The sequence below is a fragment of the Actinia tenebrosa genome, unplaced genomic scaffold, assembly GCF_029948245.1.
Source record: "Actinia tenebrosa isolate PJP-AT-01 unplaced genomic scaffold, QUT_ActTen_1.0 PGA_scaffold4__44_contigs__length_22323623, whole genome shotgun sequence".
NCBI lineage: Eukaryota > Metazoa > Cnidaria > Anthozoa > Actiniaria > Actiniidae > Actinia > Actinia tenebrosa.
In genome coordinates, this window is record NW_028292581.1 from 7,026,522 (window position 1) to 7,048,962 (window position 22,441).

Sequence of the window (22,441 nt, forward strand, 5' to 3'; positions counted from 1 at the left end):
AAAATGAGGCTCAAATTAGTGAAAATCATTGAAATTATCGTTGTGGGTAAAAAAGCAATCTGCGTAGTTGCAACGTCATTTTTTCCAGTTTTGAATAAATATCTTTTAGATAATTTAACAAATTCATTTTAGTTAGTTAATCAAAAGCTGTTAAACTTGATATTTCGTTTCGTTTTCCTTATAAGCGTGTTTCTGTTTCACTCTTTTTCCTTCCTTCCTTTCACTTTATCTTGTTTTGCTATCCCACCTCTCTATCTGTCTCACGTAACTTCCCATACTTCCCATTGGCGCCGCGCATCAGCTGACTTGGTTACTCGGCTTTCTGTCTGTCAACTCGCGACAAGAGACGAGAGCAGGTCGTCCAACATGTTTATGTTTACTTTCCAGGTTTGAGTTTCTACTCCACCAAACGAACGCCATCTGCCGTCTATTACAACCAAAGAGTATTAACTACCGCCTTGGATGCATAAAGATGACTTTGGAGTAGCTTTTCTTTGACTAGCATTGAAATAAGATCTGAAACTGTCAGTGTTGTAGTCTTCGTGGTACCAACAACCAGAGACGGGAAATGGCAGAAGGATTTGATTTGAGGCAGAATTATAACTTCTCTGACTCCGAGAGCGAAGGGGAGGACGATAGATTGAGGAGAGAAGTACGTGAAAGGCTTTTTGTGTTTGGTCTTGAAAGCGATATCATTTCAAATGGGAAAGATTCGCTCGAAGATGGGTCGCACTCAAGTCAGTTTACTTCGTCTACACAACTCAGGGACAACAACAACGAAACTGAAGTTGATGGCGAACCAGCAAATACTCATGAATCATCTGATCAGTCGCTAAGTTGTCCTACCTTATCTGAGGACACCAGGTCGAGAAGAAGATCTAGGACTTTCTCGTTTAGCCGTTTGGTTCGAAGATTGCATCGTAGCCGAAGGAGAACGGACGACGCTTATCGAGAGATTGAAATAGCTGCAGACGGAAGAGGAAGAATGAGAACACCTGGTTGTGAAACGCTTTACGACTCATCTACACAACAAAACGAAACTGCTTTTGAAGGCAGCAATGACCGATCAATACGACAACGGCCTCAGAGCGTTGTATTCCGCCATAGAACTGACTCAAACGACAGAACAAGCAGGAGAAGACCCCATTCATTAATCGAAAGGGCGCGCAAATTTTTCGATTCTAATTCAACTCCTACAGCTTTAGATGATATAGAAAATGGTCCAGAATCCCTGCAGAGACAGGAAAATGGAGACTCTACCGAACATCGAAACTCTGTAGCGGATCCTGACGCTCCGATAAGATTCCCTATAGGTGTGAACGAACTGGTGGCAATTAGAAGAGAGAGGGCTCGATTAAGGGCCGAACAAACTAGGATTGAATATCACATTATTCCTGATATCCTCAAAATTACAAATTGTCCTTGGTATTGGGGGAAAATAAATCGTTTTGAAGCCGAAAAGGTAAGTGAACTATTATCTAGAGTGTTTACGTCGTCTTTGAGACAATCTGAAACTTTAAATCGTACACTGTAGACAGTAGCAGGCTATTAAAATAATGTCGCAAAAATAATCGAAATCTTCATTTGTCAAAAAATCAAAGGAATATCCAGCAATACCTGAAAGCATTATAATATAAAGTCAATATGTCTTAAGATTTTATTGATGTGTTTTTGTTTTATTTTGGAAAACAAGTTATTTTTTCATGCGTGACAACACTTAGCTAGGAGATTCCTATGATTCCTTGTCGTGGAAGGAGGCTTCTTTAAATTAACTTTAATTGCTTTATATAAACATACCTGCCTTAATAATTCTACTTGATTGTTTGAAAAATCCATTGCTATTACATACTTGGAAAAAAAGCCCTTCAATCAATATTGTACATTTTGTAGATCTTTTATTTTTGGAAAATATTTTACTCTTGGAAAGTTATTGATCTGATAAGACTGTTTCGTTATTTTTAGCGTGTTTGAGGAATATATATATCGTGATTAAATATTTAAAAGCATAAATAACTACTGGTAAATTATGTTTGAGAATGGATTAGCTATAAGTCTTATCGTTATGAAAACTTTTTAGTTTGAACAAATATCGTATATGAATTCAAGAATTTTTAAGTATGAGACGAAGAATATATTTTATTTCAAATTTTAGTCTTTGCACACAGCAATGATGTACATTTGGTTACAAATCAGAAGATGGATTTTTTTCTTTTTGTGTATATTTCATTTATATTGTGCTTTTATTTAAGCATCTCTTCTTATGTAATGTATTTGTTCCTCATTATTGTTGATCACTATTTATGAATTTATTCTGTTGACAGGTTCTTGAAGGACAGGCTGACGGGACATTTCTCCTTAGAGATAGCGCACAGTATCATTATTTATTTTCGGTCAGCTTCCGAAGATATTATCGCACATATCATGCTCGGATCGAGCAGTGGAAACACAAGTATAGTTTTGATAAGCCAAGTGACTTTTCTTTTTGTTCCAAGAGTGTTTGTGATCTCTTAGAGCACTATTCCCAAGCGGAACAGTGCATGTACTATGAACCGTTACTATTACATCCCTTCCCACGCAAGTCTGCAATGCCTTTGCAACACCTATGCCGAGCAGTTATCTGTAATCAGACCACATTTCAACGCATTGAAGAGTTACCATTGCCCAAGTCTCTCAAGCTATACCTTAGAGAGTATCATTACAAAGTTGCTGTAAAAAAGATGGAAGATAAAGGTACACAGACCATCCCTTCTAGGAAAATGTTTGGAATTAAACGAAACTAATAGACAAAGATGAAACAAGCTTAAAGGAATTAGAACTAATTTGAATTACCAGATGGAAACAGCTTGAAAGCCATTGAAACCTTTCCTTTGAATCATCGTAGCATTAAAAGCAAGAAGAAATTTAATATTACTAATACTACTATTAGTCAATGATGTTTTGCACTTTATCTCAGCACCAGTTAATTAATAATTAATAAAACTAAGTTTTATTTGAATCTAGCCTGCGTAGCGGCCCAAATTGGGGGGAAGGGGGAGGGGGGAAGACCCAAAAATGTGCCGCTATGCAGGTAGTTTCAATGTTGCATTGACAAATTTGAACTCTTTTGAGTTTTTCCAGTTTGATATCTCAGTATGGCTGGCTGTGTCATGTTTTTGATATGTCTCATGTTTTTAGGGGATTTCAGTAGATGTTCAAATCGTTCTATTTTTTCTTTGGGGGGGGGGGGGGAGGGGGGCAATGGGTGTTCAAATCTTTCAGGGGAATAAAACACTGTCGGAGTCTGGAAAAATGAACTAACTTATGAGAAAAAAATTATTAAAGATGTGACAAAAGTAACATTCAGTCTGTTGTGAGCAAGATAAAGATATACACTTTTGAACTCCAATATACGTCCAGTTTCAACTCCAAGTATTCTGAATGTTAACTTAATACCTACATTGAAATTGTTATATTCTATGAAAAATTAATGATCTGTATTTAAGAGAGTAGATGCTAAATTTTCTATGGCTTGAAGTGCCATACCTTTGTAAAATGAAATTCATAGATCACTATATATGAATGTATCAAAAAAATACCCATGTACTAAAGTGAATTATTTGGTTTGTGAAAAAAAGTTGAATAATTAGTGACTAACAGACATAGTAAAACAAAAGAAAATAGAATAAAGGTATATAACCCGTGAAATAATAAATACTAGTTTAGTTAACATGTAATAGTCAAATAGACATAAAAGAAGACAATGGAATTAGGGTCTACCAATGTTTTTTAGTCTAATATATATTTCACAGATTTAATGACTTCACTCTACTGGGATTAGAGTCTACTACCATGTACTGTAGTATGCTTATTATTTTTTTCACGGGCCAAATAAAATCACTCTATTAGAGTATTTTTACAGGTTATTATCAATATTTAAGTAACAGACCTTTTCAGATAAAGAGCTGGCTGGCATGAAATGACACATTTCAGTGACCATTTGCACAAACATCGTAGTTTATCCGAAGATTTATGTGTAGTGCTAAAAATAACAGACAGACAATTTTCCGCCAGTATTGAAAGTGCTCCAGTCCTATCTTTGCCTTACTTGTCATTTTGATCATTATTATAACGTTGAGCCAGAAATGAAGTATGACTAGCTTTGAACTGACCAGCTATTATTTTTAGCTATATGATCATGGTGTTTTAACTGAAGCTATTGAACTGTAAAACTTGGAAAAGGGCTTTCTCTCACCTGTTGAGTAAACCCACTTTGTAGGCATTAAAAATTTGGCAAAACTTGAGCAGTATTTGTATTACGGAACTGCGAAAAATATACAATAAAGTAAATGAGCAATTATACTGCACACTGTTGTATTGTGAAATTTTTGCCGTCATGGAATCTACTTTAAATCAAGAGTGAAAGAGCTATAAATTGTACTTAACTTTGAAATTGCACATAATTACCTAGCTTAAATCATCTTAATTTGGAGGACAAAACAAAAGAATTTCAATTTCAAGAGAATTGTATTAGTAGCCCTCAGTGGCAATAGGCTACCTTGGAAACATTCTAATATTATTGCCTGGAATGATTATGACAATCTAATAAATAGGGAAAAAAATGTGCTGCCTTATGTGCACAATATCCTTACCTATCAAAATTTTCTTGGATGCAAGGCAAGAATTCCATTTAGGGAATTGTGATTTCCTTTTTAATTTTCTTAGCCTTGTATGTAAGATAATTTTTGAAGGGTCCTATTTCATATATTGAAGTTTGGGACGTTAGGATAAATCTTGACAATAAATTCATATTTTGGAATAAGAACAGAGTAATTCTTTGTGTTGATTTTCAAGTAGAGGTTTGCATTTCTGATCTCTTGTGGAATTCTTACCAACTGAATGGCAATATTGAAATAGATGTATAGGAACGTCAAGCATAGTTGACTGAAGGCTGGTGTCCTGGTAATGATATATCTACCACCCTCACCACTCCTTGAATAAAGAGCACTTTTCATATGACTGAAAAGCTTGAGGCTGCATTTACTATTCTTCCAAACCAAATTTAATACCAGGAACATGACGCAGACACTGCGCCAAGGTCACTGTACTGCCAGACCAATCACATTGAGTGAGAAAAAATCAGCCAATTAAAATTCTACAAAACATCACGGTATACTTACAATACTGAGCTTTTTACAGTCATATGGAAATATTTATTGCTCTATGTACTATATTTAATGTCCTAGCCATGTCCTAGCCATGTCCTAGTGGTCTTCCTGTGGTAGGGGAACTGGGGCTAACGCGAGCAGTGAGCAACGCCTGGTTGCATTTGACATTCCCCTCCCGTTAGTCTTGTTGTTCATGGCGTAGCAGAAATACAGCGGAAAAAAACATGAAAATCTGAAGAAAAAACCACGATCAAGCGAGAAACATGCCAATGTACTTGTCTGGAATGCGAATGGTTGGGGTAGGATGGTAAGAATCGATCTCTCTCCTACTATAACTATAATATGTCATGAACTTTCTTCGGTATCTGCAAGATGCAACACTTTGAAAAGAAAATGTTTGCGAAGGAAAACATTTAAGGTTTAGTGTTAAGTTACAAAAGTTTTATATTAGCCTAGAGGAAGGGAATCAGAGGGAAAATTGAAATGTTAAGGATCAGGGGATGACATGTTTCTAACAGTGCACGTGGACGAAAAACCTGATGATTCTTGTTTACGGACATAGATGAAACCTCTTATTAATAGGGTCTTAATAGTTATCTAATTAGTCACATGTAGAATGAAAACTGGAGCCAATCAATCAGAGAGCAGGATCAGAAGCATATTGACCCCAGCCAGTCATGTTTCATATACTAGAGTCGTTGATAATATTTGTTCTTTGTCAGATACATATTCAAATCTTGTTCCTTCAATATTTTGTTTTACCTTGCTTTTCATAGAAGCTTGTGCTTCTCTTCACTGTTCTTAGGTTCTTGACACTTCCTCAGTGCTGTATTATTGAACAGGTCATGGAAAAAGCCTATTTTATAGAAAGAAAAAATCTTTACAAAATTTGAAACATATGCAGATTTACTGCTAAATGTGTCAGCAACCATGCTATGTTTACTAATAAAGCATTTCTCAACCAATCAGAGCATGCATGCTATGTAATAATTTTATATGATTAGCTTATTGAAAATGACCCCAGAGTATTTGCGAGACAAATATGTTTCCCAGTCTGAATGTATGATAAAATATATATCTGTCCCAGTGATGTTTCTTGACTGGAATCCCCAAGTCCCAGTGTGCAAAACTGGACTGAGTTGGCGTTGTGGGACTGTTTTAAGGGATGAAATAGATGCTATGTTAGCAGTCTCACAATGCACTGTAATGCCAAATCAACCCAGTTTTTTCCACAAGCTCAAATTCACTTTCAGGTTTATTACATAATGGTCTTAGACTACACTTACCTACCCTGTGCATATTTATTTATGTATTTAACTGGTAAATTCATCAAGATTTCTTAATGAGATTCATATTGGATTTTAGGGTAGTGGTTATTACTGCTGGGTTGTCATCATTTGTTGCTGCTAAAAGACACATTGACAGAAAAAGATTGGAGAAGATGAAAGCCAAGGCTAGAGAACAAAAAGAGTTATCTGCTGCTAACCAGTTAGATGTTGTATGACCATACTCATTGATGAATCAATACCAACACTAAATGCAATAATAGTTCTTTTCACAGTTCCCTGTGCCATCTTGAAAGGTAACCGTACCTGCGTATTGAAACGCAAATTGTGGTAACCATGCGATTATCGAGACCTCTTTTAACGCCTTGACTATTATTCACATGCCTCTAGAGTGCAATACGATATATCCATGAAACACTAATTACTAAATTGTTCAAAATAGTGCTAGTTAAACAAAAGAAAACAATAGAATTAGCATAAAATAATGTAAGTTAGCATTACTAATATTTCATGGATATATTGTTTGCACTCTATCATTGTAAGGTCACTGCTGTTCTTGCTTCTATGCACAGGCACCTTTGAAGATGGCATTTAGATACCTTTAGATACCTACCTTAGATACCTTTGAAGATGGCATAGAGAACTGTGAAGAGGACTTCCTACTAGCAGCATTATGTCACTCAGTTCAACCCTAATGTTTCAAAATGATTTATACAAATGTCATAGAACTTAATAATAATGACAGAAGATGGAATAACGAAAGACCTTGTAGACGTCCTATCCTATGATTCACAAAAGACAAGAGTTTTGAAATTTCTGCATCAATAAGCTGTGCTAAAAGCTAAATGTTACATTCAGACTAGCAGCATAATATATTGCCAAATGGAGATCATCACGCAGGAGTGGAGGAGATGGAACTGTGCTAATGACTAGAAATTCCTTTAAGATACATCACTTTTTATATCCATAATGTATAATATAACGAGGTATGGATTACATAATCATAAGCAATAGCCTTTGGATATCTGAATATCCCTTTTTTGTCATGTTGAAATCCTTACTCTTTCTATTACCAGTTATCCCGGCATAATGAAATAAAACAAACTATCTGGTTATTTTCATTTATTATTGACTATGATTTAGCATATTTATTATTTATTTTAACTTTGAAAATATGATTATACAATAAAACAAATAATCTAGACACTTCTACATTACAAATTTCTTTTTAGTTTTATGGCAAAATTAAATAGTCACCTTGTGTGTGTTTTCTAGAGCAGGAATCATTAAAAATTTAAAAGAATGGTGATGTTTCTGTTACATTATTTGTGATATTTCGAATTTCCCATACTGAAAGACAAGGCAATTTTTCTCGAACTTGGAAGGTGATGAGGACTGAGAAATCATCGCATATATTGCAGGTAGTCGGACATCCCAAATTTTCTTTGCAACTCAAAATGTTGATGTCACGGTATTGGACAATCTTGTGCTTTACTCTTGAAGCTTGCACTGCTAGCATTGCTTTCATTTCTCATTTCATGCAACACTTGACCTGCAAATTGACATGCAATAGTTTTGCATATTGCAAGGAGTGTTTAGTATAACATAGCCTTCAAGCCAGCAAAGAAAATAAGGGTGTGTCATGTGCATGACTGACAAGTTATAAGCTTGATATGATTGGTTTGCACAGTTGGATTATCATCTTGCAGGCACTTGTACATTAAAAACTTTAGCAGTGGAATCTCCTGATCCTGTGACTAGTTTATTTCCATCTCTATAGAAGAAGAAAAAAGAAAAATGATATATCAATATAATGAATCTATATGGGTTACAATAAATACAGCAAATAAAAGAAAAACTTTTGGTGTAGTTGTTTCAAGGCTGGTGCTGTGTTGTAGTGGTAGTATGGTAGTTGTGTGTTAAAGAGATGGTGCTGGGTTGAGTGACAATGCCTTGACGTAACAGTACAGTTTTCATATGAGTGTATAATGATAAGGCAAATTCATTATTGTACTGTAGCCATACTGTATCTTACCTAAGCCGTAACTATGCATTGTAATTGGATCAATCACTGGAAGTAAACATTGATATTGTCTTCCAGTAAATCACCCATTCCATGGGTGGCATACCTGTAGGTTGTGTAGTGGTTTACCACCTTGCCTCTCACCACTGTGGTCTGGGTTCAAGCCTCGGCTCAGACTGGATCATACATGTATGTGAGTTGAGTTTGTTTGATGTGTTGTTATCTTCCTTGCCACAGGGGTTTCATCTGGTTTCTCCAGTTTCCTCCCTCCATAAAAATCGAGAGACCCGTACGGCAAGTGATCATGGTTGTAAAATATAAGTTTGTAATATATATTCGTACAGGGTAAATGCAGAAAGTCAATACTGTAAGTTTCTCACTCATATGAAAACCACTCTAGTGATGGTACAGTGGGAGTGTTGTCATCATGAGGTAGTGTAAGCACATTGCTGTAGATTTATGGTGCCTTGGTTGTCATGGTGATTTGGTATAGTCATGCCATGATATGCAGTGTTACAGCACTGAGATGTTCATGTAATTTTTTCCATGGTAAAGAATCTTTGCAGCTTCATGCATTTATAATGATGGTACACGTAGAAATAAACCTGCAAATACCCAATTTGTTACCTTGATACTGCTAGGTCAAGAACCTCAGTATTATGTCCTTGCCATTCTCTTTCACAACTCCCTGACCTACTATCCCACATGCGTACAATACCATCCAAACAACAGGAATAAATGACAGGATTTGTTGGGTCCCATTTAAGACTAACTACAGTAGCCTAAAAAAAAATCAATAAAATATTACAACCCAATAGTTCCTTCAGCACTAGCACATGCCAATGCTACTTCAGGGATAATAATAATCAGATTACTGTAAGTTGTGACTAGTTTAGCTCTCCCAGCTATAGCAGTACCACAGATAAGGTGTAATATTTTTTGCAGGAAAAAGGTCACTGATCAAAATTGAATTCTGAATAATGTAGCCTGCGACTAAAGACCTTTCTCATATTCACTTGAGTGACCTTAAAACAATGGCTTCAAGTCAAGGTTGGACTTGATGTGTTCATATTTTAACAGTATTTTTATCAAGTTCAACCTCGGGTTGTAGCCATTGGTTTGTTGGTCACTCAAGCAACAAAAAACAAAAAACAAAAAAAAAAAGAAAAAGAAAAGAAAAACAAAAGAAAAGAAAAGAAAAACAAAAGAAAAGAAAACAAAAGAAAAGAAAAGAAAAGAAAAGAAAAGAAAAGAAAAGAAAAGAAAAGAAAAGAAAAGAAAGAAGTCTATTGTGTTTACTTACTGGATGTTTACATTGTTGTCGGAGTCTGTGAGTTGGAACATCCCAGAATGCCATCACACCGCTTAATGATCCAGTAGCAAGTAATGGAAGGCTGAAACAACATTGGTTTAAAGTTAGAAAGAGAATGTTAACAGAATGTGCTCATGAAATAAGAGTAGGTAATATAATTACGTATTTGAAAACGAAACAGCTTCAATGGATGGTGGATTCTCTTCTTGTGGTTCTGGAAATCCTGCATTAAGTGTTGCAAGCACCTACGACAAGGAAGAATTTATTAGCTATAAATTTAAGAATACAACATAGGCATTTTACAGTGAGGACACTCAAACTGTGAACACTTCAAGTTTTGTGAAGTCATTATTATGTTTAAAACCCTCTAAAATGAAGCATTGAGCTCAAATACACAGAGTGCTTACTGTAACAGAGGAATAAACTGATGATTTATAATGTTTTCACCAAATAAACTGCAGAGAATAAAGGATGGTGTACTGTAGAAATGTATAAGGCATAAGACAATATATTTTGCCTAAGATTAAAAAAAGTTTTTGGTATAGACATAACGAACCTTGCCAGTATTAGAATTAATAAGTTTACAGAATGAGTCCTCAGCTCCTGTTGCAAGAAGAACATCACAATTATGGGCAGCCATGCAGGTTACAGTTCCTTTATGGCATGTACTATCTAAAAAAAGAAAATAAATTCAATAAAAAATGATAGCAGAGTCTGTATGGCCTGGTATATACAGTACTGCCTGAAATCATCGAGGCATAAGACATGTCCGTCGCGCCATCAGTGTATGCGAAGTATGCGGTAAAAACACAAATAAACCGTACTTAGTACTGATGGTTTTCAACCATTCCCAAGGGAATTAAATAACCAAAGACACGGCAGCCATGTTGGAGGATATAACAAAAGAATTCATTGACAATTCTTTTGTTAAGTTCCTCCAACATGGCCGCTGTGAAAACCATCAATATTAATGGCTTGAGGGAGGACCTGAAACAATAGAGACCTTCAGCATCAGTTTCTATGTCAACCGTTATCCACTAGGGATCAGGCTCAGAAACATGCCTGCAAATACGGAAAAATATTCAGCATCAATGAATTCAAATTTACGGCTCTTCCAGCAATGACTTCATTATGATGCCTATTGCTAAATGTTGAAAAATTGACGGAAAATGCCCGACGTGGAACTGCAGTATGAGGTTTGCAGTACCTAAAAGAATGCTATGCTAAAGGTCTCTAATAAAGGATTGGCAGAGTAAAGGGAAGATGAAATATTGAGACAAAAAAGCAACATTTAAAGACAATAATTATGTGCATCAATGAAAACTGTTTACCTGATAAATGGAAAATTGGTGTTCCCTTTTTTAAATCCCAAACTTTGATTGTCCCATCAGCATAGCCAACACTAGCTCTTGTTCCTGAAGAACATCAATCACCACAGAATGATTCAACTTAATAACAAACTTATAGACTATACAATTTTATTCCTGTATATAAATCAGGAAATGGGGGGAGGGGGGAATGACCAAGTAGGATTTTTTTTTTGCTTTCCAATTTGTTTGGGTAAATTTGGTCAGAATCAAGTTTAGCAATTTCATCTGAGAAGAGTGGATTTTGTGAGAATGTACAAAATACAGATCATGGCACAGTTTTAGGATGTTATGGCATGCAAGGCACAATGATAAGAAGCACAATTGCGGTATCTCTGTGATAGCAAATTCATTTGAGAAGAGATCATTTGTGAGAATCTACAAAATACAGATCATGGCACAGTTTCAGGATGTTACGGCATACAAAGCTCAATCATGGTGTCCCTGTGTAGTTCGGTTCGTTAGTGTGTGGCCTTCACAGCTAGCAGTCCAAATTCTCTCTATTCTGGTGTAGCTCTATGAATAAGGAGCACTGATATTTTGAGGGGGTAAGGGGTGCACCTTTGAGTGCTTTATACATGAGTCACTGATTTGGGAGAATTTGGCAACCACTCCTTGTGCTATATCAAAATAAAACAATTAACTTTACTTTGGTGACCAGGGCCCACATGCATAAAGCTCGCTTAAGATAAAAAAGCTTAAAAACACTTGTAAGTATTGTCTTAGTACAATGGCCTATTGTTTTGAAACAATACTTACAGATGCTCTTATTTTAAGAGAGTTTTATGCAACCGAGCCCAGGTGTTTGATCATATGTAAGTATGTGGTTGTGGCATTTGTCCAGTTGACACTACATCAATCATATTGTTATATAGCTAACCATCGTTCATGAATAGTCCACAACTTGTTCGACATCCATGGTTCTGGAATGTTTTGGTGTCACCACTTGGTATCTTCCACATCCACACATCACCATCAGCTGTACCAGCCAAAAGAACATGAGCCAACTGGTGCCATTCTAACCACTGAAATGATTATATATCCTTAGCAAAATATATACCCAGTGCGTAATAGGTCGATCAGGGCATGGATATAATACATATTGAATTTTGCAAGTTAGGTTTTGCAAAGGGAGAAATATAAAGAGCTAGAGGATACCCTTGAGTCTTGGACACATATTGGAAATAGCACTAATAATATATAAATAAATAATTATTATTATTGATCTGAAAGCCCAGAGATGAAAGGAACTGAAAGATTGATTCCCCATACAGTAGACAAACTTACTTCAAGATCTCCACCAGTTTCAAAGTTCCACACTTCCTGACCACTCTGGGTATCCCACACCTTGATAACACCACTCATATCACCAGTACAGACAAACTTAGAGTCATGACTGAAGGCAGTACATGTCACTGAATCTTTATGACCTGGAAAAAATGAAATGAAAGTAATTTTGAGGAGGAAGAGGAGGATGGGAAGAAGGAGGACAAAGAGAAGGAGGTGGACAAGGAAGAGGAAGAAGAGAACGAGGAGGAGGAGAACAAGGAGGGTCAGGACAAGGAAAGCGAGAAGGAGGAAAAAAGAGGAGAGGGATAAGGACAAGGAGGAGGAGAAGGAGGAAAAGAAAAAGACAAAGGGATCATAGGATAAGCCTTCTTAACTATTTCTTGGACCTTTGCAGAGACTGGTGTATGGAATAACTGGTCCCACCTTTACATTCAAATGCTAGTTCTCCATCAGCTATTTTCCATACATAAGCCTTGTCATCTTCACCACCAGATGCCACAAGAGAGCTGTTCTCAGGATCAATGGACACTGAGAACACAGATGCTGAGAAACAAAAGATAAGACTTGCATTAGTCAAAGGTTGCTTTGGGGTATCAATAAAAAATAAAAGGTTTTTAAAAGAAACTTTGGAAATGGGTACTGTAAATTTATCCACAATGTGTAATTATCCATACCCCCCTCCCCCCACAGAGGTACTTGGAAATTCTGGGGTGGGGAGGTCAGAGAAAGAACAAAATTTCTGGGGGTAGGGGGAGGGGGTCTGAAAAAGTTCTCCATGGGGAGGGGGAGGAGGTATGGATAATTTCTGCATAATTTCTAAAGCTACACAATAACTTAATAAATCATTTTGTACTTGCTCCAGGCTTACTCCTGAGATATTTGTACTCTACTGAGTACAGTGTATGTGTATATTTAACAAATTATTAGCCAAAGGTGAATTGATTATGGGTGAAGTATTTACCAAGTCGTGAGTCTTTGGGCGGCGAGGTAAATATTCCCCACGATCAATGAGCCTGGAAAACCTCATAATCACTGCTCGAGCAGTGATTATCATCTCAGAATCACTGGTCACTTGACCAATCACAGTGAGAGAACTTTATATCTATGATACTAAAATGATACTTAAGTTGGATATTAAAGAAAATAATTACCAGTATGTTTGGCAAAGGTAACAACTGAATTATCCACTATTTCCACATCTGCGTCACCTTCACCACTGTCATTATCAGCAATATCAATCTCTTCCATTCCAAATGCCAAATCATCTTCTATATAGGAATTCAAACATTTCAACAAACTTTAATAATGCTATTTTAAACGGAGCTGAATTCCATGGCGAGTCGCCTTTTCTTGGGGTGCATTTGACGCCATAGCAGCCATGTTGATCGGCTTTGACAAAAGATTTGTTCTTGTTGTCTAATTATCATGTCATCCAACATGGTGACCATGTCTTTTATCCTTTTATAATTTTCATGGGATGCACCCCCAATACAAAATTTGGAGTTTATTTGATCATTGGGGAGGGGGGTGGGGCAGTTTTTGTTCCTTTAAGACTCATTCAGCTGGTTGATACCAAGTTAATGTTATTAATGCATTGAAGGTTGAATGGCTGATTTGAAGCGAGAAGAAATGTGAAATTCGAGAAACTGCTGAGCTCTATACATAAATAAAAACTTCTATCAGCTTTAACAAATGCTAGAACGACTTCTGAAGTTGATCTTATTTTAATATAAATGTGAAACATTGTCTTGAATTAAACGAAAGCTGCGCCTTCCATTTTCTTTTTTACCTGAAAATAACAACAAAGATATAGCCTTACCGCCTCCATCATCTTCAAAACCTTCGTCTTCTGCATCTACGACTTCCACCAGTTCTTCATCTCCAACTCCTTCGTCTTCATTATCCGGTGGATCCATTCTAAAGGGCTATACTCGTGTGGTAATACACATGGATGATATAAATGGAGTATTTGCACAGTAACTCCTGTGACACCGCGGTACATATCGGTCAGCGGTAATCCACTCCATCCACAGGCAGCCCAACAAGAGTTAGAATATACACATGAAAAAAAAAAAAATCTCAACATTTTGATTCAAAATTTGCTACAGTCGTTGTTTGTACTACCGTGTGCTATCTCCTGGTGACGTTTTACTAGAAACCTTTTTTTTAAAATCCGTTACCTCGTTTTGGGCGACGTCTTGGGCTACCTGTGCTCAACCAAGGCTCTCACGGTCGCGAGTCAAAATAAAATGGCGGTCGAGAAGAAGTCGTCCAAAGGGAATCTGTTTGATGATGGAAAAATCGATAAAACAGATTCTCCTCTGGAGTTTCTTCGTAAGTAAACTTTAATATGTATAAAATATTATAAGTCGGTGCTGTATCCTTTGTTTTTAAGATACAAATTTGCACATATGCATAAACCAGGGCATCTAAAACTGACAGCTTGAAAGCTCAAACATTTTTTCTTAACTTTTGGTGACTTTTGTAATCTTCAGATCGAACTGGCGTAACTTCACAAATAAAAGAAGGAATGAAACTACTGTTAGATAATAGACCAGAAGATCCAATAGCCTTCCTAGTGGAGTAGTAAGTTACCTCTTAAACTTGACAAGTACTAGTATAATTTTTGAAGTTCGCATAACCTCGCATTTGTTTGGTATCCTTGGATACGCGCCTAAAGGCAGGCCTAGCTTTGACTTTGACTTTAATAAATCTCCGTAATATTTTTTAAATAATATTTCTTTTATGTCATAGCTAAACGCCTCGTTCTACTGCTAACCGACAATAAGAACGGCTACAAAGGAGACTACTGCTAGCTAGTGCCTTTTGATCGATTGAATTTACTTTTTGTCTTGTTTACTTTTTCTAGCTTTGACAATCAAGCAGATACGTCCACAGCACTGATCAGAGCCCATCAAAAGTTATGTCTTGTTCCTTACTCAAAGCCTGGATTTTATGACAACCTTGTGGATGCATATGATCTACTCAGATCACAAAAAGGTGACTGCCCCAGGTGTAATTGCAGTGCAAAATGAGACAAACAGCTGCAATGTTCTTTGTCATGAAGGCAAATTGTATGATTCAGTGCATGCTATTGAGAAGGGCTGTAGATTTTTATTAGATTTCATAATAACAAAATTAATTGCATCTTAGGAAGCAGCGGACTCAGAGGATTGACGGGCAAATCATATAATGATATATTAACCTTATTATCAAGGTAAAACATTCTTTCTGTTATAAAAAAACTTAATAGATTACCAACAAAATGTTTGCCTGACTATAATCCTGTATGATTAATTTGGTTGCAATTTTTGCAGGCCATATATGTTATGAAAGATGTAGTTATTTATCATTTACTTTTGATTACTTAGAGATCTTTCAAGCAATGAAGTTGAACCACTAATCAAACGGATCACATGCTTTGACTATGAAGTCGTAAGATTTTCAATATTTAGAAGAGGAGTATTATCCTTGCTGATTTATCAAGGTACAGTCTACTGTATATCATGTCATAATTCTAGGGATTTCATTCGTTTTTCTCAGTATTGAGTTTTATCTCTTTGATTTTTTAAACAGATTTTTTAAAGCTGGCTGAATCTCTTTATTGTGAACTGGATTTGTATGAAAGAGGTTGGTCAATTTTTTTTGCATGTGTCATGACATAATATTAGTCAAGTTTCACACATTAAACATTCTAAAATTCATGCATCATCAAATAATTTTGAGGCACATTAACAAATCGCAAATTTTAACTGAATTTAAACTTTTCACAAAATATAATCATTGATCACATGATGCACATTTCAAGAGAAGAATCTCCTGTCATCGTAAATCTGGAATTAATAAATGTTGCTCTCCATTTTGCTATTTTCACTTATCATACACAGTTTGTTTTAGCCTGAATCACACATACAACCCCTGTGGCACCCTGAATGGTAAAGTGTCAGGGCTGTAACTAGGGGGGAGCACGGGGTGCACATGCACCCCCATAAAAGCTTAAGGTCCGCTCATCTGCTCATCCATCTCCTTTTTTTTTTTGGTAACCTTTTTTTTTTTGGTTCAGCTTTCTTTCGGTTACCTTTTTTTTTTTTTGGTTCTGCTTTTTTAAAAGAAACGATCAATGGTCCAATTTTATTCATTGTGCACCCTCCCTGTAAAAGTTCTGGTTACAACCCTGAGTGTAAACACTCCATTATTAGAACTACTGTTAGAAAGTCAACCTTTAAATGATACTCTGGTCAAAATGCATCACAAATACAAGATGATATTCAATTATGTATTCTAATGAGTTTTAATGATTTCATATTATTTTTCTAGGGAAAGCAGATAAGCAGTTGTGTGAATTATGTCTGCGATATTTAAAAGAAGCTGTAACAAATTCGAGTCTCTCAGACCCCATAAGGTACTAATGGAATAATGATTCATTTTGAATTCATAAAGAAATCTAGACACTGTTTCAGAGAAACTATATGGACATACTTATTGGAAACTTTGAGAACAATAATAATTGTAATAAAATTTCGTAATTATATTATTTATTATTATGTATTTTGTATATAATGTTATATAATGTAATAATATTTTGCTTATAAGATCAAGATCTTGTGCTATGATTTTCATTATTTGTTATAATAATTTATTTATATTAATATACAATTTGTGTCATTTTCTAAAGTCTAATTCAAGCTGGTGCACTTTTAAGTTCCAATTCTTTTCAGAAGGCTGCATTAGAGGTAAGGTTGTTATACAATTTTTTTAAAAATAATAAAGAATTATATAATGAGAGTTGAATATTCTAATGCCACTTCTGAGAATATCAGTGTACAAAGACAGGCAGAAAAGATGTGATGCTACAAAAGAAGCTAACAATAAAACAGAAACACTAGTAAATCTTGGGACTTGAAAATAGGAATGATATTGCATGAGAAAACTTAGATGCAAAAAGGCTTTGCAAAAAAAGAAAATTACAAAACATACAGTAGACAAATATTTGCCAATACAATATATAGTTATATTTAGGCCAATGCTAAGTTATATTCTGTGTATGCAGGTATTGTATAAAGGTGGACATGACAGAAAAATATTAGCCAAAGAAGACTTCATCAAATCTGCAGCAGAAATATTCCTAAGTCAGGTATGTGTTGATTGTAAGCAGAGATTGCTGAATAATAGTAGTGAGTAGAGAGAGTACAGTGGCATTGCTAATGATATTTATTTTTCATTTTATTTTTTGCAGATTTCTGTATTCAAATAATTTTGATAATATTTTTTATTGCAACTATGGCTGAATAAAGTATTAAATTAGAGTGCACGCACTAAAACTGTGAACATCAAATAGTACTAATTAGTACTATTTCATACAGAATCCTTTGTTTTCTATTGTTTATCACTATTTAGTGCTAAAAATTAGTATTTGTTTCACGGATTTAGTGTGAGCACTCTACCAACATTATTTATAAAAATATGTAAAAATGGTTTCAAAAAATAATATATTTATCAATAAACTTGTGACATTTGTCTCGATTAATGAAGCCAGACTATTTTGTTGTTCAAGGGTATAACGACCAAAAAGGTGCAAGAAAAAAAAGCATTGAAAAAGATTGTCAGCTTCTGTGAAGCTCATTTGCCTCTCTCTAAAACTGTACCCCTAATGTTTTAAGATTACATAAATTATAACCCCTCACTACTCTAATTTCAAGTTGTTTCGAAAATCCTCGTTTTTTTTGTGGATTTGCAGTGGCTTTCAGCAATCTCCCCCCTTTCCCCTCTTATCTAGCCCAGAATTGGACCCACTTTGACTAGTTTTCAGTATTTTTCTGATCCAAATGATTGCACTCGGGTGCACAAAGATGCATGGGAATGAATTTTTTTTATCACATTGTACTATTCTGTAGTTCCAAAAATTATTCATACCCCACCCCCACAGAAGAATTTTTTAAGAAACCCCCCCTAACCCCGGGAATTCCAATTTTCTTCCATACAAACTCTGTAACTTTTGTTCTTTCTCTGACCCCCCCTCCCCCCTCCCCTTTCCCACCCTTCGGAAATTCCAAATTCCTCTGTGGGGTGGGTATGGATAATTTCTGGAACTACACATTCAGATTCAGAGGATTGCGAGTAAAAAATAAATTGGGTCCAGTGATAATCCTTTGTGGGTTCCCTGTGTTAACAGAGGGATCCCATAATGCCACGCGTCTGTAATGAAACGTCACCACATCCAACATGGATTCCGGGGTTTTGGTGAGTCAAAAGATTCTTGTGTTTTAAACGTTATTTTGACAAAGGATTTTTACCTTTCTTAAGAAAATACAATAACATTGAAATCGAACCTCTCTTAAGATGCTGCTAGCTCGAAATTTTTGTGAGAATCTTGCTAAAAACTTTTTTTTTTTTAACATTTTAACTTTGGTCTTCATTCGTTCTTTGAAAATTTCTTTTGGATCTTTGTTTTATTACGCTTTTATTTCACCATTTTTTAACCCTCAAATTATATTATCCTTTTCTATTTTTCTTCTTATTAACTTGAATTACTTGGCATAAAAAATCAACTCGGAAATTTGAGGTATATTTTGAGCTTGTGATGTTTACAACAGCTTCTGTTCATTAGACTTGGCTTTAGCTTATTTAGTTTATATACATACGTTATTGATAGTAACTGTAATGTTTTTTGATGTCTATAGGAAGCCTCTTTGTACACTGTCAAAGGTATAGCCATCCTTGACAATGATGGAGCAAGAGTTTTGGCTAAGGTAAATCATTAACAAGGCTTACATTTCAACATGCACAAGAAACACTATGTTGAGATTTCTGTCTAATAAGGTTTTACTAAAGAGACTAAAATTTCTAATTCTTTTGTTTTTTAGTATTATGATGACACATACCCTACAGCAAAAGAACAGAAGGAGTTTGAGAAGAACCTTTTCAATAAAACCCACAGAGCCAATGGTAACCATCACTTGTTTATAATATAAGGCATCAAATCCAAAAGTTCTACCCTACCCCTATCCCCGGTAGATGACTTGGGCGTTCACTTTTGATGCATATGAAAGCATTGAATGTTGGGCGAATTTAAGGCTAAACTGCTTTGTACCTTGGGAGAAAACGAAAGATCAAAAAAAGATAGAAAAGAGTGAATATGCCAACACCTCTTAAGGTTCAGGGTGGGTATCCGTAAGAGAGTGATTTCGTAAAATGAGATTTGACTGTTTTTATCTTTTTTTGCAACATGAAATGGCCATTTTCAATATTTCATGAAACATGATTCGCCAGTTTTATTTTCCATGAAATATGATCCGTAACCCTACCCCCCCCCCCCCCTCCTATCTTTTACCTACTGTGAAGATATCCACTCTTGACTAGAGATGCTTGGGATTTCCTTGTCATTTATAGAGAGATTCAATATATCTTAAAACAAAAGGAGAAATTAGTTGATTTTTGAAGTAAAGCAATATATCAATAATTTGTTAATAGTTTTTCATCTTATTTTGTAGCCGAGATTATCATGTTGGAAGGAATGACCTGTGTATACAGAAGTAGTGTAGATTTGTACTTCTACGTCATGGGATCTTCCAATGAGAATGAGGTAATTATTGTACTTCAAAGGTAGTCCTTTATTGCCTTTTTGAAGTTTGAGGGGCAATAGGCCCTTTGCAGTTAACGGTCACGTGTCTGTACTGGACTGCAAAATTTTTGTTTTTATATTAAATTGGTGATTCTTTTTAGCTACTTGTAAAGAACTGAATGAAAACATGTGTATGCAGTGTGTTACGAAATGTAGTTTTATTACGATCTCTCGAAACAGGTTGTAGAAAGTTTGTTTGCAGTCCAGTAAATTTCACCCATGGGAATCATGATGTTCATTCATTTGCTCTCAGTAAATTAATCAGCACGTGATTGTTGAGCTGCAAAGGGCCTATTGCTTACAGCCACATTAGTACACAACATTGAAAATTTGTAGGGCTAAAGTTCTGATCAAGCCCAACAAGGTGCAAAAATTATTTTAATTATTTTTTGTTTTTCTCCAGCTTATTCTAGTTAGTGTTTTGAATGCATTCTTTGATGCAGTAAGCATGATGTTAAGAAAAAATGTAGAAAAAAGAACTTTGATGGAGAACTTAGATGGTGTATTGTTAGCAGTGGATGAGATTGTAGATGGAGGGTGAGTATTCAATAGAACTAACCATGGTGGTGGACATCTATACTATAATTATTATCATTACAAGAGAAATGAACTTTGTTTTAAACGGGAAAAAAATAGACCTCCTCGGCTCTGACATAATGTTTTCCCATTTCAAACCAGGTGTCATTCCCTAGAGTATCATTTCTTTGTTTAAGGTTTGCGCTCCGTTAAACATGAGAAGACACATGAATATGGATACAACTCAAACAAAGAATATTATTCTCAAGGGAATGGCACGTGGTCTGAAATGGGACAACATTACGCTGAGCTGAGGTCTATTGTACCCAAATCAAAGAGGTTTATTGTTTTGGGTCTTTAATGGTTCACACGTATCAAAATCAATGTTTCCATTTTCCAATTGCATGGATATTTAGCTGGGTAATTGACAGTTTAAATGGCTTTTTACAATAATTATCTTCTAGGGTTATTCTTGAGGCAGATTCATCAGCAATAGTTCAACAAGTAGCAATGAAGGTGAGTATCCTGATTATTATTTCCATTTTTTATTGTTAATAATAGGTACATGTAGCTAAGCCTGACGTTGTGAACCCATTAATACCACTGCTGAATTAATCAGTGTGACTGTTGCTGGTATATGTAAACTCCACTATGTACCTAGTGAAGTCCTTAATAACCAGGTGGTTGGCTTAGGTGGTTGGGGTACTGCCCTGTTGTGCAGGAGGTCATGAGTTCAATTCCTGGCTGGACCAACACTTAGGGTCTTAAAATACCTGAGTAGGTGATACCTTTGCACTAAAAGTATCGGCAAATGGTTAGACCTTTGGCGTGGCTCCGATGGCAGCCCCATACTCCTGTAAAGATGGGGGCCAAAAGGTTTTCAGTTGCATATTGTCGCCCTCTCTAATTAATGTTGATTTACATTTTCGTTACAATTATTACTTACCATACAGGCAGCTTAGAAAAAGGACCATATTTATCATGCATTCATTTTGTTTCTTTACCAGATGGATGATGTACCAATTACAGAACAGACTGTAGCACAAGTCATCCAGACAGCCAAAGATCAACTTAAGTGGTCACTCCTCAAGTGATAGTTCAAATAATTTCTTTATACAGTGTTCTACCAATTTGCTAAATTTATTACAATTCCTCTAAATATATTTGCCCATTTTAATATACACCTACAAAGTCTATGTAGAGTTACTACTAACCACATAAATATAAGAACTGTTGAACTGATCTGATAAGATTAGTATTCTACAGTGATAACTGTATAAAGCAGACCCCTCCCTAAAGGTATCCACTTAATAGAGGTACCACTGTTTTTATCTAAGTTTTTTTGCCAAGGTGATGGTTCTAGATACCCAACTTCGAAAGCAGTTTAGGGTTGGGGATTCGGGCTTTTCAGTAGGATCCGGCAGCCATCAATTCTTGCTGGGTATTTTACATGAACTCGCTGCCTATTTTGATTGAATTCCCAAGCATTTTGGTAAAATGCTAGATATAGATATGGTGTACAAGGAACACAATGGTTTTGATGTACAGTAATCTTGCACCAACCTAAACATCGCTGATGATGCATCAATCTTGCACCAACCTATCTTAGTTCAGTTTGACTCTTTTTTGAAAGTCATTTAAAATCAACTTTACATTGATAACAGAGATGTAAAAACAGTAGGTGAATAAACTGGGGAAAAAAAGAGTTCCATTCATTGGTAGTGGTCTAAGAAGGATTTGCAAACCTGCATTACATTATGATGGCATCAAGTTCTTCAACGTGCCATAAAAAGAAAAGGCAAAAATAATATGGACATTCAGAACAAAGAATCATAAGGAAGTTGTAATGATGAAAGGGTAAATTTTACATCATGAAAAGATG

The 22,441-nt window shown here is 35.6% G+C and overlaps 4 protein-coding genes and 1 long non-coding RNA gene across 6 annotated transcripts; 4 read left to right on the top strand and 1 right to left on the bottom strand.

The window, feature by feature from the left end:
• The first annotated feature begins 306 nt into the window (after positions 1 to 306).
• Positions 307 to 3,200, top strand: LOC116293709 (uncharacterized). Its single transcript, XM_031701171.2, has 2 exons — positions 307 to 1,462; positions 2,322 to 3,200. Exons 1-2 carry the CDS (start codon positions 569 to 571, stop codon positions 2,778 to 2,780), a joined length of 1,353 nt encoding a protein of 450 aa, XP_031557031.2. The 5' UTR covers positions 307 to 568; the 3' UTR covers positions 2,781 to 3,200.
• A 2,109-nt stretch (positions 3,201 to 5,309) lies between these two features.
• LOC116293701 (uncharacterized) lies at positions 5,310 to 7,545 on the top strand. Its single transcript, XR_004196842.2, has 2 exons — positions 5,310 to 5,451; positions 6,510 to 7,545. It is a non-coding gene; the product is annotated as an uncharacterized LOC116293701 (long non-coding RNA).
• A 23-nt stretch (positions 7,546 to 7,568) lies between these two features.
• Positions 7,569 to 14,406, bottom strand: LOC116293700 (angio-associated migratory cell protein). Its single transcript, XM_031701161.2, has 11 exons — positions 14,242 to 14,406; positions 13,574 to 13,690; positions 12,846 to 12,965; positions 12,420 to 12,562; positions 12,013 to 12,157; positions 11,097 to 11,180; positions 10,322 to 10,437; positions 9,928 to 10,010; positions 9,757 to 9,847; positions 9,081 to 9,235; positions 7,569 to 8,204 (listed from the first exon to the last, which is right to left on the bottom strand). Exons 1-11 carry the CDS (start codon positions 14,336 to 14,338, stop codon positions 8,129 to 8,131), a joined length of 1,227 nt encoding a protein of 408 aa, XP_031557021.1. The 5' UTR covers positions 14,339 to 14,406; the 3' UTR covers positions 7,569 to 8,128.
• Positions 14,407 to 14,661: 255 nt separating this feature from the next.
• LOC116293703 (tubulin polyglutamylase complex subunit 1) lies at positions 14,662 to 17,884 on the top strand. Of its 2 annotated transcripts, XM_031701165.2 has the most exons (10): positions 14,662 to 14,756; positions 14,918 to 15,008; positions 15,292 to 15,422; positions 15,576 to 15,639; positions 15,794 to 15,909; positions 15,999 to 16,052; positions 16,740 to 16,824; positions 17,098 to 17,155; positions 17,473 to 17,556; positions 17,659 to 17,884. In XM_031701165.2, the coding sequence occupies exons 1-10, from the start codon at positions 14,672 to 14,674 to the stop codon at positions 17,674 to 17,676; spliced, it is 786 nt and encodes a 261-aa protein (XP_031557025.1). In that variant the 5' UTR covers positions 14,662 to 14,671; the 3' UTR covers positions 17,677 to 17,884. The 2 variants fall into 2 exon arrangements, with proteins under 2 accessions (XP_031557025.1, XP_031557023.1); XM_031701163.2 differs by lacking the exon at positions 17,659 to 17,884 and having other exon boundaries at positions 17,473 to 17,639.
• A 719-nt stretch (positions 17,885 to 18,603) lies between these two features.
• LOC116293720 (coatomer subunit zeta-1) lies at positions 18,604 to 22,264 on the top strand. The gene is made up of 7 exons (XM_031701185.2): positions 18,604 to 18,662; positions 19,103 to 19,171; positions 19,286 to 19,367; positions 19,913 to 20,004; positions 20,447 to 20,580; positions 21,024 to 21,075; positions 21,567 to 22,264. Exons 1-7 carry the CDS (start codon positions 18,645 to 18,647, stop codon positions 21,651 to 21,653), a joined length of 534 nt encoding a protein of 177 aa, XP_031557045.1. The 5' UTR covers positions 18,604 to 18,644; the 3' UTR covers positions 21,654 to 22,264.
• Positions 22,265 to 22,441: the final 177 nt, after the last annotated feature.